The 14,505-nt window shown below is 35.4% G+C and overlaps 1 protein-coding gene across 12 annotated transcripts in view; it reads left to right on the forward strand.

Moving 5' to 3' along the window:
• The window catches only part of CEP152 (centrosomal protein 152), a 104,185-nt gene that overhangs the window by 37,608 nt on the left and 52,072 nt on the right, over nucleotides 1-14,505 (forward strand). For all 12 annotated transcript variants that reach the window (XR_009606021.3, XR_009606020.3, XM_060618602.3 and 9 more), the window contains one exon: nucleotides 7,231-7,435. Coding sequence is in view for 10 of the 12 variants with exons in the window: in XM_060618602.3 (XP_060474585.1) it covers nucleotides 7,231-7,435 (205 nt within the window). In the remaining 2 variants the exon portion in view is untranslated. The remainder of the gene's footprint in view (nucleotides 1-7,230; nucleotides 7,436-14,505) is intronic.

The raw sequence follows: 14,505 nt of genomic DNA on the forward strand, positions 1-14,505 counted from the left end.
CTTTCAGTGTACTACTCGTGTTTTGTATTTTTGTGGTTTTCAGTGTACTAGTCATATAGTACTTCTGTTAAATTTACTCCTAGGTGTTTTATTCTTTTGGCTATACTTTTGTTGGATTATTTTCTTAATTTTATTTTCAGGTGGTTAATTACTAGTGTACAGAGGTACAGTTGATTTTATATATTGATCTTGTATCCTGACCCATAGCTGAACTTGTTAATTTAGTTCAACTAGTTTTTTAGTGGGTTCCTTAGGATTTTTTGTATATAGGGTCATGTCACCTGAAAATGGAGATCATCGTACGTCTTTCTTTCCAATCTGAATGCCTTTTATTTTTTTCTTGACTAATTGCTCCAGCTAGAATCTCTAGTACAATGTTGAATAGAAATGGTAAGAGCAGATATTCTTGTTTTGCTCCTTATCTTATGGGGAAGCATTCAGTCATTCTCCATTTAGCATAAATGCTAGCTGTGTGTTTTTTAAAGATAAAGGTGTTCTTTAGACTTTTATTCACTTAACATTTTGTTGAGACTCAAGGTGTAGCATGTAGCTGTATCTCATTCATATATATACATATACATATATATGTATATATATGTGTGTGTGTGTATGTGTGTGTGTATCTTTGATTTGTATGAATATTCCAGTTTATTTTTCAATCTACTGACCATAGATTTTTAATGTTACTTCCTAGTACAATGTACATACATTTTTGTTGGATATATATACTTAGAAGTGAAATTGTTTGTAGTATATGTGTTTCAACCTTAATAGGTAATACCAAACTTTTCCAAAGGAATTGTGCCAATTTACATCCCCACCAGAAGTATATGAAAGTCTTAATTGCTCTGTCTCTTTGCTAACACTTGATATTTTCAGGTTTTTGCTTTTAACCATTTAATGTGTAATGATAGTTTATTGTGATTTTAATTTACATTATCCTAGATTATTATTGAGATTGAGCTCCATTGAAAAACCTATCTCTATTGTGTTTATTGGTGTGTGTGTGTGTGTGTGTGTGTGTGTGTGTGTGTGTGTGCATGTGCCTGTGTGTGTGTGTATGTGTAGGACTTGCTGATGTCCCTCCTTAGTTTTTAAATGACTGTGTGTGTGCATGTGTTCTGTTGATGTGTTGGATTTTTTCCTTTTTTAAATATCTTTTTGTATATAAATTCTTTGATGGTTATGTGTATTGTACTTATCGTCTCACTTTTTTTTTTAAATCAGTTAAAAAAAATTTTTTTTTAATGTTTTATTTATTCTTAGAGAGAGAGAGACAGAGCATGAGCGAGGGGCAGGCAGAGTGAGACAAGGACACAGAATCTGAAGCTGACTCCAGGCTCTGAGCTGTCAGCATAGAGCCCGATGTGGGGCTCGAACTCACGAGCCGTGAGATCATGACCTGAGCCGAAATCAGGCACTGAACCCACTGAGCCACCCAGGCACCCCTCGTCTCACTTTTAACCTCTAAATTTGTCTTTTAATGAATGGAAGTTTTTTAACTTTAGTCAAATTTATCAATCTTTGTGGTTAGTGCTTTTTATGCTCTCTTTAAGAAACCTTCCCTGTTATCCTATGCTGCCTTCTAAAAGCTTTAATGCTTTGTCTTATACTTTAACCATCTCTCTGGAATTGCTGTCTTGTTAGGGTTTTTCTGCTTACTCTTTCTTGTTTACACCTTCAAATGAATTTTATAATTAAGCTTGTTTTATTCCAGAAAAAAAAATCCTGACAATATTTTTATTAGGATCACGTTGAACATATACATAAGCCTAGGGAGAGTTGATATTTTTATGATGCTGAATTCTTTTATCCAAGAATATAGCATGTCTTTTCATTTCCTTAAATCTATTTTAGTCTCTCAAGATTGGTTTGAGACTAGCTTGTTGTTGTTGTTGTTTTTTTTTATCTTTAGGTTTTTGCACAATTCTTGTAAAATTGATGCTTAGGTATTTTATTTTTGCAATAGTAAATAAGGTATTCTTTTTCCATTATTCTTGAGCACTGTTTTGTATATATGACTTCTACATTTTGTGTTATAACCTGTTTTCTAACTCTCTGTTTGTAGTGGTTTTTCCATTATATTTTAGGCTTTCCGAGATATAATTATATCATCTGTTAATGGAGATAATTGTACCTCATTTTTTTCCACTTATGCTCCAAATTGCTTTCTCTTTCTGGTTACATTAGAGTTCCTCTATCTTATTTAGATGTTGATAGTTTAAATGCCGTTTTCAATGTGACTGTACCATTTTGCATCACCAGAAGCAATGTCTGAGGTGTCAGTTGTTCTACATTGTTGTTAAAACTCGGTGTTGTTAATCTTTTTTAATTTGAATATTTCTAGTGTGTGTAGTGATACCTTACTGTGGGTTTAATTTTTATTTACCTATTAACCAGTGATCTAAGCATCTTTTGCTGTGTTCTTCTTTCTCTTTCTTCTTCCTCTTTTCTTCCTGATGTGGTTAATTGCCATTTGTATATATTGTTTGGTCTTCAGAAATTTCAGGATATAAGCCCTTTGTCTGATATGTATGATGTGAACATTTTCTTCCAATCTCTTGTTTACATTATCATGTCCTTAATGATATCTTTTGAGGAGCAAAAGTTTAAATTTTTATGAATTTAGATTTATCAATGATCTCTTTTATAGTTCATGGTTTTGGATCCTAATCTGTCACACAGATTTTCTTTTAGGATTTTAAAAGTTTGATAGTTTTACCTCTTACATTTATATCTATGGTATAAATAAATCATTATGGATTAGTTTGTTAGTATGATGTCCATTTTATTCATACCAATATCCAATTGATATAATACCATTTGTCAAAAAACTTTTCATTGAGTTGCCTTGATATCTTTGTTGATAATCAATTGGTCATTTGTGGCCCATTTCTGTACTCTCCATTCTGTTCCCCTGCTCTTTTTTGCTGTTCACATTCTTGATACTGTAGCTTTACAATAAGTCTTGAAATGTGTTGGACAAGTCCTTCAGCTTTGTTTATTTTCAAAATTGTTTTGGCTATTCTAAGTTCTTTGCATTTCAAAATAAATTTAATGACTGGTTTGTCTGTTTCCACAATAAAGTCGGATGGAGTTTTGATTGGGATTGTGTCACATCTATAGATCAATTTTGGGAGAATTGACATCTTAAGAAATTACTATTTGTCAATTATAGCTAAATAAAGCTGAAGGAAAAAAAATTGTCTCCCAGTTTCAGAACATGCATGTTATACCTCTCTGTATTCTTCAGTTTCTCTCAGTAATATTTTGTAGTTTTTATACAGAGATTTCTCTTTGGTAGATAACATTTCCCTTTAGATTGACTTTAGATTGAATTTAGAATTGAAGTTAGATTGAATTCCCTAATTTCCTTTAGCATTTCTTCTAGAGTATGTCTGTTGGCAACAAATTCTTAGTTTTCTTATATGAAAATGTCCTTTTTTTGGCTGATTATAGAATTCTGGATCAACTCTTCTTTTATTTCAGCACTTTAAATATATGTTCTTCCCCTGTTTCTGGCCTTGGTGATTTCTGAAGAGATATCTATTATTATTTAAATCCTTATTCTTGTGTGTAATGGTGTAGTTTTTCTTTTGTTGTTTTCAAGATATTTTTCCCCTTTACATTTCAGCACTTTATGATGTGCCTAAGTGTTTTTTTGTTTTTTTTGTTTTTTTTTGTTTTTTAGTTTATTTCATTTGGGGTTCACTGAGCCTGTTGAAAATGTAAAGTTATTATGCCTTTAGTAAATTTGTGAAATGTTGACCATTATTACTTTAAATACCTTTTCTGCTCATGTCTCTTTCTTCTCTCCTTATAGGTCTACAATTACACAACTTAATTTTTTTTTATCTTCTCATAGTTCCTCACACTTAACTTTTTTCCATCTTTTTTTCTGTTTTCAGATTGGATAATTTCTGTTGAGCTATTTTCAAGTTCACTCATTCTACTGTCATCTCTGTTTTATGAAGCCTGTATAGGGAAGGCTTTTTATTTCATTTTTTTTTAACTTTCAGATACTGTGTTTTTCAGTGATAAAATTTCTATTTGGTTCCTTTATAGTTTTTACTTCTGTGTTAAGAATTCCTAGTTTTTCATTCACTTTAAATATGTTTCCTTTTACTTCATTGGACACAGACATAATAGTTGCTTTAAACTTTGAAAACTCTTTGTGATAGCTCCAGCATTAACATCTATAGATTTTTTTTTTCTTGCAAGTTAGTCCATTTTCTTGGTTAGTTGTGGGTCGAGTAATTTTAGATTATATACAGACCCACTTTGCAGATACTGAGTTTTGTTTATGAATTGACAACCCTCTCGGTGCCATTTTGCCAACAACATTTGCTGATTTCATGTCTCTGTGTCACATTTTGGTAATTCTCACTGTATTTCAAACTTTATTATATTCATTATGGTGACCTGTGATCTATGATTAGAAATCGTTAAAAGCTCAGATGTTGGTCAGCATGTTTTAGCAATAAATTATTTTTTAATTAAAATTTATATATTTTTTAGACATAATGCTATTGCTCACTTAATTGACTCTTCATCTGAGTAGCTTTATTGAAATATTTGCTTTACTGTAGTGGTCTGCAATGAAATCTGTGATATCTCTATGGTATGCCTGTAGTAGACATTATGATTTTTACATTGTGTGGAAACTTGTATGGGTGTTTCAGATCTCAATTTATTGGTTCAAGCCTTTGCTACGTTGGTTTGTATCCATTCTTGTATGTATACCTCAAGAGTTAGTCACTGTGAGATATGTGTGTATGGTTCATATTTCAGTTAAATTCTCTAAATATTTGACCTGCTGGTTTGTGGGTTTGTTCTGTGCGTGCACAGTTCAGGGCCTAGACTGAGGTTTGCATACGTTTATGCACAGAATTCATGACTCCTTTTTCTGGTTTTCTTCTCTCTCGGAGTCTTCCTGCTCTCTCTCTTTATCATTGGTTTTCAGCAATTTGATGTTAATACAACTTATGGTTTTTCTTCATTTTTCTGTTTGAGATTCATTGAGCTTGTAGGTTTTAATGGGGTTTTAGTTTTCATTGAATAGGAAAATTTTGGTCATTAAAAAATTTTTTTTATTATGCCCCCTTCCTCTCTCCTTTTCTGGGACTTCAGATATAGTTGGGTTAGATACAACTTAACGTGCTCAGTATATTTCTGTTTTAGTCTTCTTTCTCTCTATTTGGTTTTGTAGAGTTTTATTGCTGTGTTTATGTCCGCTGATCTTTTCTGCAGTATTAACTAAGCTGTTAATCTCATGCAGTATATTTTTCATTTCAGATGTAGTTTTTGGTCTAAAGTTCAGTTTAGGTCGTTTTTGTATCTTTTGTTTCTCTCATTGTATTCATGTGTTTTCTCTTACCTTCTTGGACATGCACAATATATTTAATTAATTTTACCACTGGCACCATTGCTGGGTCAGTTTCTATTGATTGATTTTTTTTTTTCCTGGTTGTAGTTGATACTTCCCTTTTATTTTATTTTTTTTTTATTTTTTTTTTAATGTTTATTTATTTTTGAGACAGAGACAAAGCATGAACGGGGGGTGGTCAGAGAGAGGGAGACACAGAATCTGAAACAGGCTCCAGGCTCTGAGCTGTCAGCACAGAGCCCGACGCGGGGTTTGAACTCACGGACCGCGAGATCATGACCTGAGCCGAAGTCGGCCGCTTAACCAACTGAGCCACCCAGGCACCCCACTTTCTTCCCTTTTATATTTTCTTTGCTTATTTGCAGGCCTGGTAAGTTTTGATTAGATGCTGGACATTTTGAATTTTATATTTTAGATGTTAGATTTTGTTGTATTTTTAAAATATATTGCTCTTTTTTGTGACACACTTAAGCTTCCTGGGATTCTTCCAAGGTTATTTATTTATTTATTTATTTATTTATTTATTTATTTATTTACTGGGTGGTCTTAGGAAAATATTTCTTTTTTTTCTAATTTAAATTTTCAGTTAGTTAACATATAGTACAATATTGGTTTGGTTTCAGGAGTAGAATTCAGGGATTCATCACTTACATACAACACCCAGTGCTCATCACAAGTGCCCTCCTTAATACCCATCACCCATCTAGCTCATCTCCCACCCACCTCCCTCCATCAACCCTGTTTGTTCTCTGTCGTTAAGAGTCTCTTGTGGTTTGTTTCCCTCTCTTTTCTTTTTCTCCCCATTTTCCCATAGGTTCATCTGGCCCCATTACTGAGGCAATATTTGATATTCTGTGAATTAGGAGATCTTTTCACTATGGTTCCTTGGAACCCACAGTATTTCCAAACTTATTCTTTTCCTGCAGTTCTTTCCCTGGACTTGCAGTAATTTTCTCACGTGTATACACAGATCTCCAGTGCTCTCTTTCTGTGTAGCTTCCTTTCCCATAGTATTTCCCTCCTTAAATTCTAGCCATTTTGACCTTCCCAAACTGAACTCTGCAACTTGGTGAGATTGCTAAGCTGTCTTTGGCCTTTCTCTCCCCGTGCCGCAGGCTGGAAACTTCCCAGGGAGATAGCAGCAGCAATCATAGGGCTCACCTTGTTTGTTTTTCTTTTTTCAGGGATCATTATGGTGTGCTGCCTGCTGTCTAGTGATTGAAAGCCATCCCTTAACATATTTTATTTGGTTTTCCAGTTTTTTTACGGCAGGAAGATAAATCTGGCATTTTTAATCCATTACGGCAAGGAGCAGAAATTCTCCAGTTTTGAAATTTATTGAAACTAAAGTTGGGATTAAATTAGCATGGCTTTTATTTTTTTTTATTTTCCCCCCTAATTGCTCAGATGTCCACTCAGACTGGTGTTTTAGTAAAAGAGATACAGAAATTGTTAGTTAGGATGACTAGTATTTTACTTTTCACTTCCTCCTTTATTTTCATGTTGTTTCTCTTAGAGTCATAAAGGGCATATGTATACAGCACACAACTTACCAAAAACCAAAAAAGCATGCCATATTGAAGTTCACCTGGTTTAACTCCTTTCAGTGAGGCAGATGGTCTAAGCATAATAATGGCCTTCTTATGAATAAACTCACTTCTATATATGGGGACATAGCAAAGGTGACAAAGCTTGTATATGACAAAGCTTAAAACTGTTTTTGAAACACCAATATATAGTTGTATAAGTCACAAAACATCTTCACAACTGCAATCACTTTCAAGAAATAACCATGCTTGATTTGTTACTCGATTTCGTATTCGACATGATGATTTCTCCTTTAGCATTGTACAGCAAGAAGACCCAAATGAAGAGCTTCCCAGAGACGAGGTCATCCTGAAGCTGAAAGGACAAGTGCAGCGTTTGCTGGGGAGCAACTCAGTGAAGCGTCATCTGGTGTCTCAGTTACAAACTGAGCTCAGAGACTGTCATAAGAAAATTGAAGATCTCCAACAAGCGGACAAAGATGAAAAAAGCATCAAGGTTGAGGTTTGTAGAGTTAAAAAGCCTTTTTTAAAAGACTTTAATGAAAAAAATGCTTACAGTCTTCACATTTAAATCAAGCCTTTGTCTTTCAAGGTCTCATTTGATTTTATTTAGAAGTAAAGTGTAAAGAAGGGAATGCCACATAAAGAAATATATTTTCTGGTTCCTTTTGCAAAGCACCTCATAAATGAGATGTTAGTTAGGCAAAATTCCTTTACCACAAATCCAAGGAAGGAGTCTACGTAAAAAAGTATGTGCATTTCCTCAAGATTGGCTTGTATCAACAGTGTTCTAAAGCCTTAAATTCTCCACAGCTAAATCCCTTAGCATTTTGTCTATGACATTTCTCTCGCCCATGTTCCTATAAGAAGAGTCTTTCTATATAAGGAAATTAATTATGTAGTGGTGGCGTTGTAAGTGAGAAAGGCACAGAAACAGGTTATGTCAGAATCATTGAATCTACTTTTATTTATATTTTTTATTTATTATTTAAAAAAATTTTTTTAGTGTTTTATTTATTTTTGAGAGAGAGAAAGAGTGGGAGCGGGGGAAAGGGAGAGAGAGAGACAGAGAATCGGAAGCAGGCTCCAAGCTGTCATCACAGAGCCCGATGCAGGGCCCAAACCCACAAACCGTGAGATCATGACCTGAGCCAAAGTCCGTCACCCAAGTGGCTGAGCCACCCAGATACCCCCGAATCTACTTTTATATGCTTCAGTTGGCTTCCTTACTTCATAGATGAGGAAGATGAAGCTGGAGGAATGTGACTTCATAGATGAGGACAATGAAGCTGGGGGAATGTGTGACATTTCTGAGGTTAGAGTCCATCTTTAGGCAAATTGAAACTAAAACACTTGACTAATAATAGTCAAGATTATTTCCCCAAGATCTTGCTATTACAGAAATTCTTACTCTTGCCCTCATTTAACAGCTTCCTTTTCTATTCTTCCATATTTCCAAATCCCAACCATCTACGCTCTCAATAGAAAAACAAAAACAAAAACAAAAAACCTAGTAATGAAAGGGAAGGGGGAAAATGAATGTAGGTGGTGTATTCCTTTTCCTTCTGGAAGGAAATAATATTTTACTTCCTACTTTAGTACTGTTTTAGCTCCTGATTCTTTAAACTAGGAGTTGTGTTCACTAAAATAGTCCTATTAAGGTATGTAAGATGTTATATGGTACTAATTATTATGGAATTTTGATTGTATATATTTTCCAAAAAATAATAATGTGTTTTCACTGTTTAAATCCTGCCCAGTCGGGCAATATTCCTTCTTCCGAGTAACTGTATTTGACGAGCATAACGCTGATTTCAGTGTTAACAACCAAATGAGAAAGAACCCCCAAACTCCAGCACATTGAACATCTTTATGTTAAGCTGTCTTGTTTACGCATTTTTTTTTTTTTCAACGTTTTTTATTTATTTTTGGGACAGAGAGAGACAGAGCATGAACGGGGGAGGGGCAGAGAGAGAGGGAGACACAGAATCGGAAACAGGCTCCAGGCTCCGAGCCATCAGCCCAGAGCCTGACGCGGGGCTCGAACTCACGGACCGCGAGATCGTGACCTGGCTGAAGTCGGATGCTTAACCGACTGCGCCACCCAGGCGCCCCATTTACGCATTTTTTAAAAAGGATGAGAATAAATGTGCATGTTTCAATTTGTGTTAGATTAGAATCGATTGGTTCAAGTATTTTGGTGAGAGTAGCCTAGGATTTAGGAACGTGGTTTTGAGTCTTGAACTTTAGCTCAGGTATCCACGGTTCTTGCTCTGTTCTGTACTGAAATTACTGATGGCATTTGCCATAGAGGTACACTTCCACATATGTGGCAGTTGATGGTGGCCATGCCTTATGTTTAACAAAATTTAATCTATACCTTTGCCTCTATAGATCAAAGGGAACGATCTCATTGTTGAATACTCTTTTTTGTCCAGCTACTCTTGCCATAGTGATTTCTCAGCAGTCCATGTTTGGTTTTTCTTAAAAGTGTGACTTACCAGCCTGTGCTGCTTGTCTGTCCTGCTTGCACTTACTACATATGAATTTCTTGAGACTCTTGTCTGGATGATTCTCTGCATGTTTGCTCAATAAATATTTGTTGAATCAGTATACCTATTAATCCTTTTCTAGATGGAGGAAAGGGAGAGGAAGTAGTAATTTAACCAACAAGTGTTTTTATTTTTTTATTTTTTTAAATTAAAAAAAAAATTTTTTTTTTTGCATTTATTTATTTTTGATAGAGAGAGGCAGAGCACAAGTGGGGAAGGGGCAGAGAGAGAAGGAGACACTCAATCCGAAGCAGGCTCCAGGCTCCGAGCTGTCAGCCCAGAGCCCGACGCGGGGCTCGAACTCACAAACAGTGAGATCATGACCTGAGCCAAAGTCAGACGCTTAACCTACTGAGCCACCCAGGCACCCCATCCAACAAGTGTTTTTGTATAAACACTCAAGTTCACAGTCATTTGATTAGCCCATGGACACCTTCAAACTTTGCCTCTTACTTGCTTCCCACATCTTTTCTAATGATCTTTCTAGTTAGTGTATAACATCAGAAAACAAGGTTGGGAGGTATATGGAGGAAGAGCAAATCATTCAGCTTAAGCTTTGGTTTTGTTTTGTTTTAAAGCTACTCTGTGCAAGGTCTTATGGGATTCAGTGGAAAGAAACAATGGCCATTCCTTGAAGGAATTTAGAATCTACAACAGCACTATCCAATAGAAATTTGATGGAGCCACATATATAATTTAAAATGTCCCAAGTATCCCATTAAAGTAAAAGTAATGGTGAAATTAATTTTAATAACATATTTTATTTAACCCAATAAATATCTTCTCAGTATGTAATCAATGTAAAATTATTAATGAGATGGCTTGCATTTATAATAATAATAATTATTATTATTATTTTAAATTTACATCAAAGTTAGTTAGCATATAGTGCAATAATGATTTCAGGAGTAGAATCCACTGATTCGTCCCCTACATACAATACCCAGTGCTCATCCTAACAAGTGTCCTCCTTAATGTCCCTTACTTATTTAGCCCATCCCCAACCCACAACCCCTCCAGCAACCCTCAGTTTGTTCCCTATATTTAAGAGTCTCTTATGTTTTGTCCTCCTCCCTGTTTTTATCTTATTTTTGCTTCCCTTCCCTCATGTTAATCTGTTTTGTATCTTAAATTCCACATCTGAGTGAAGTCATATGATGTTTGTCTTTCTCTGACTGACTCACTTTACTTAGCATAATACACTCTAGTTCCATCCACATTGTTGCAAATGGCAAGATTTCATTCTTTTTGATTGCCTAGTAATATTCCTATACCACATCTTCTTTATCCATTCATTTATCAATAGACATTTGGGCTCTTTCCAAACTTTGGCTATTGTCAGTAGTGCTGCTACAAACATTGGGGTGCATGTACCCCTTTGAAACAGCACACCTGTATCCTTTGGATAAATTCTTAGTAGTGCAATTGCTGGGTGGTAGGGTAGTTCTATTTTTAATTTTTTGAGGAACCTCCATACTGTTTTACAGAGTGGCTGCACCAGTTTGCATTCCCACCAGCAGTGCAAAAGGGTTCCTCTTTCTCCACATCTTCGCCATCATTTGTCGTTGCCTGAGTTGTTAATGTTAGCCATTTTGACAGGTGTGAGGTGTTATCACATTGTGGTTTTGATTCGCATTTCCCTGATGATGAGTGATGTTGAGCATTTTTCATGTGTCTGTTAGCCATTTGGATGTCTTCTTTGGAGAAGTGTCTGTTCATGTCTTTTGCCCATTTCTTCGCTGGATTATTTGTTTTTTGTGTGTTAAGTTTGATAAATTCTTTATAGATTTTGGATACTAACCTTTTATCCGATGTGTCATTTGCAAATATCTTCTCCCATTCTGTCGGTTGCCTTTTAGTTTTGCTGACTGTTTCCTTTGCCATACAGAAGCTTTTTATCTTGATGAGGTTCCAATAGCTCATTTTTGCTTTTGTTCCCCTTGCCTCTGGAGGCATGTTTAGTAAGAAGTTGCTGAGGCCGAGGTCAAAGAGCTTTTTGCTTGCTTTCTCCTTGAAGATTTTGATGGCTTCCTATCTTTTGTTTAGGTCTGTCATCCATTTTGAGTTTATTTTTGTGTATGGTGTAAGAAAGTGGTCCCGGTTCATTCTTCTGCATGTCGCTGTCCAGTTTTCCCAGCACCATTTGCTGAAGAGACTGTCTTTATTCCATTGGATATTCTTTCTGCTTTGTCAAAAGATTAGTTGGCCATACATTTGTGAGTCCATTTCTCGGTTCTCTTTTCGGTTCCATTGATCTATGTGTCTGTGTGTGTGCCAGTACCATACTGTCTTGATGACTACAACTTTGTAAAACATCTTGAAGTCCGGGACTGTGATGCCTTCTGCTTTAGTTTTCTTCTTCAGGATTCCTTTGGCTATTTGGAGTCTTTTCTGGTTCCATAAAAATTTTAGGATTGTTCGTTCTAGCTCTGTGAAGAATGCTGGTGTTATTTTGATAGGGATTGCATTAAATATGTAGATTGCTTTGGGTAGAATCGACATTTTAACAATGTTCTTCCAATCCATGAGCATGGAATGTTTTTCCATTTTTTTTGTGTCTTCTTCAATTTCTTTCATAAGCTTTCTATAATTTTCAGTGTATAGTTTTTTCACCTCTGTGGTTAGGTTTATTCCTAGGTATTTTATATGGGTTTTGGTGCAATTGTAAATGGGATCGATTCCTTGATTTCTCTTTCTGCTGCTTCATTATTGGTGTATAGAAATGAGAGATGGTTTGCCTTTTTTGTCTCTGTGCCAAGTCCTTGAAATCTGACATGTATTGTCCACTTACAACACTTTTCATTTTGGACAAGACACATTTCAAGTGCTCAATAGCCATGTGTGGTTAATGGCTACCATATGCAACAGTGCAGATCTATAAGGAGAGGGACATGCATAACTTTGTGTAATAAGGATGATATTGGTTGCAGAGTGTTTTGAGAAGGAATAATTAACCAGAGCTGGTTGTAGGGGAGATGATAAGGCAAACCTTAGTGAAGTCTTTAAGGAGGGAATATCTGATCTCTGTCCTGAAGGATAAATGCAGGAGGGAAGGTGGGAAGGAACATTTCAGCCTTGAGCAGAAGTATTTAAAGGTTGTAGCAAATAAGCTGGTGTAACTAGGGAATAGGGCATGTGAATAGAAGTCTATATTATATAGGCTCAGTCTTTCTGGAATCTTTGAGGCCAAAAACACATAGATGTTACATCAATTTTTAGGATAATACCGTAGCTAGCATTAAATCCTGAGGTTAATGAAATACTGTTGAATGTCTCTGCTTGCTATCAGCTTGTTAAGAGACAGAACATGTCCTTGGATATCTTTTTAAAGAGAACTGGGTCATTGAAATCCTCCCCTAAAGCCTTTCTAAATATTGAAAAGGCTAACAAAAATATTTACTATGTAATCTTACTTGGCATGTTTCTTTTATGAATATTTAAAAGTATTGATATATTTATTGCTCTATAACGTTGTAGTATCTTATGTTTGTTTGTATCCTTCTTATATAGAACAATTAAAAATTATTTCAGAGTCTGTTGTTTTTGCTTTCGTGTCATTTGACTATTCATAGCAGTGCTGCTTTATGATATTTCCAGGATAATATGTGATAAAGATTAGGAATTTGTCTATATGTAGCACTGTGCACTGATTGAGAGTGCGTTGAGTTCTATAATGTTCATTCTAGTTGAACAACTGGACCATTAATGTAGAATGTAGTAAAGTCCTTAGGAAAATTAGTCTTGCAGTCAGGGCCCACATCTACATTGATTTTTTTGTAAGCATAATGAATAAAACACAGAGGCCTTTCTGTATCTGTTACTCAAAAGAAATCATTACCTAACCACAAGTTGTGGTTAGAGCCATTCTTTGATTTCAAGGGACCCAAGGCAATGTTGAGTAGCCAACTCAGAAGGTTTCTACCTGGAATCTTTTTAGTTATAGAAATTAGGAAGATAATGTGAGAGTTGATGTATTACATGCCTTGTTTTCTTGAAGGTAATCTCTTTAGTATTCCAACTTCAGAAATTTTGTTATGACACCTATGTGGTCCTTTTCTTTTTAAAATTGTCCATAAGGATTTTGTGCTGACAGGTACAAGTACCTAGTCCCTGAGTGCCTGCAGTGTGATGATATGTCAAAGCTGAGTGTCATAGCTAGGCATGAAAATTGTTTTTCCACGTATCAGTATGATTTTATTTCATAGTAATAAAAACTTACCAGTGGGAAAGAATGGACAAATTAATATCACAAACTTTAAAAAGTGGAGGCCAAGTTAAAACAAAATGAAAATCACTCTAATGAGTCCATAGAATCCCTTAAAATCTCATTAGTATCCCCAAATCTGGAGAGAAGCTAACAGAGTAGGTATTTGTCGTTCTCTTCTGATTGGAGTAGAAGCAGTGGCTTCTGGGAAATTACGGCAAGTGAAAAGGGGAAAGTCAACAATAGTCTCCCTGTAAAGGAAGTGAAGGCTATGAATTCAAAGACTGAGCCAGAGCCTCGGTGTTCTGTCACCTCACATGTGAATGAAATACAAATACCTCCCCAATGAGGAGAATGAATCTTGGTTTAGGATATTTTTTAAACATTGTGGAAGAGAGCTCAGACTTCAGGTAAACACATAAACCAACAAGTCAAATAAAGTAGGTATTTAAAAAAAAATCTTTGTGGCCCCATCAATGAACAAAGAATTCATAAAGATTAGATAAGGAAGATACTTAGATGGTAAGAGGAAAATGCAAAGTTGTATAAACAGATCTGGGAGGATGAAAAACAAATGAACAGTGAAGGTATGTAAGAAGTTCTGCTATGAGAGCAATGCAAGAAATGCAAATGAAAGCAACTATTGGCTACCCTTTCCCCATCAAATACAATAATTATTTCAAGGCATTCCCTGCCATTGGAGGTAAAGAGAGTTGGACACATTTGTTCAGACTACCTGACAATGTACATTTGCATGACCTTGTGGGAAACAATTTGCCAATAACTGTCATGAGTCTTAAAAATTGTACCTGTTGA

Source organism: Panthera onca, chromosome B3, assembly GCF_046562875.1.
Source record: "Panthera onca isolate mPanOnc1 chromosome B3, mPanOnc1 haplotype 2, whole genome shotgun sequence".
NCBI lineage: Eukaryota > Metazoa > Chordata > Mammalia > Carnivora > Felidae > Panthera > Panthera onca.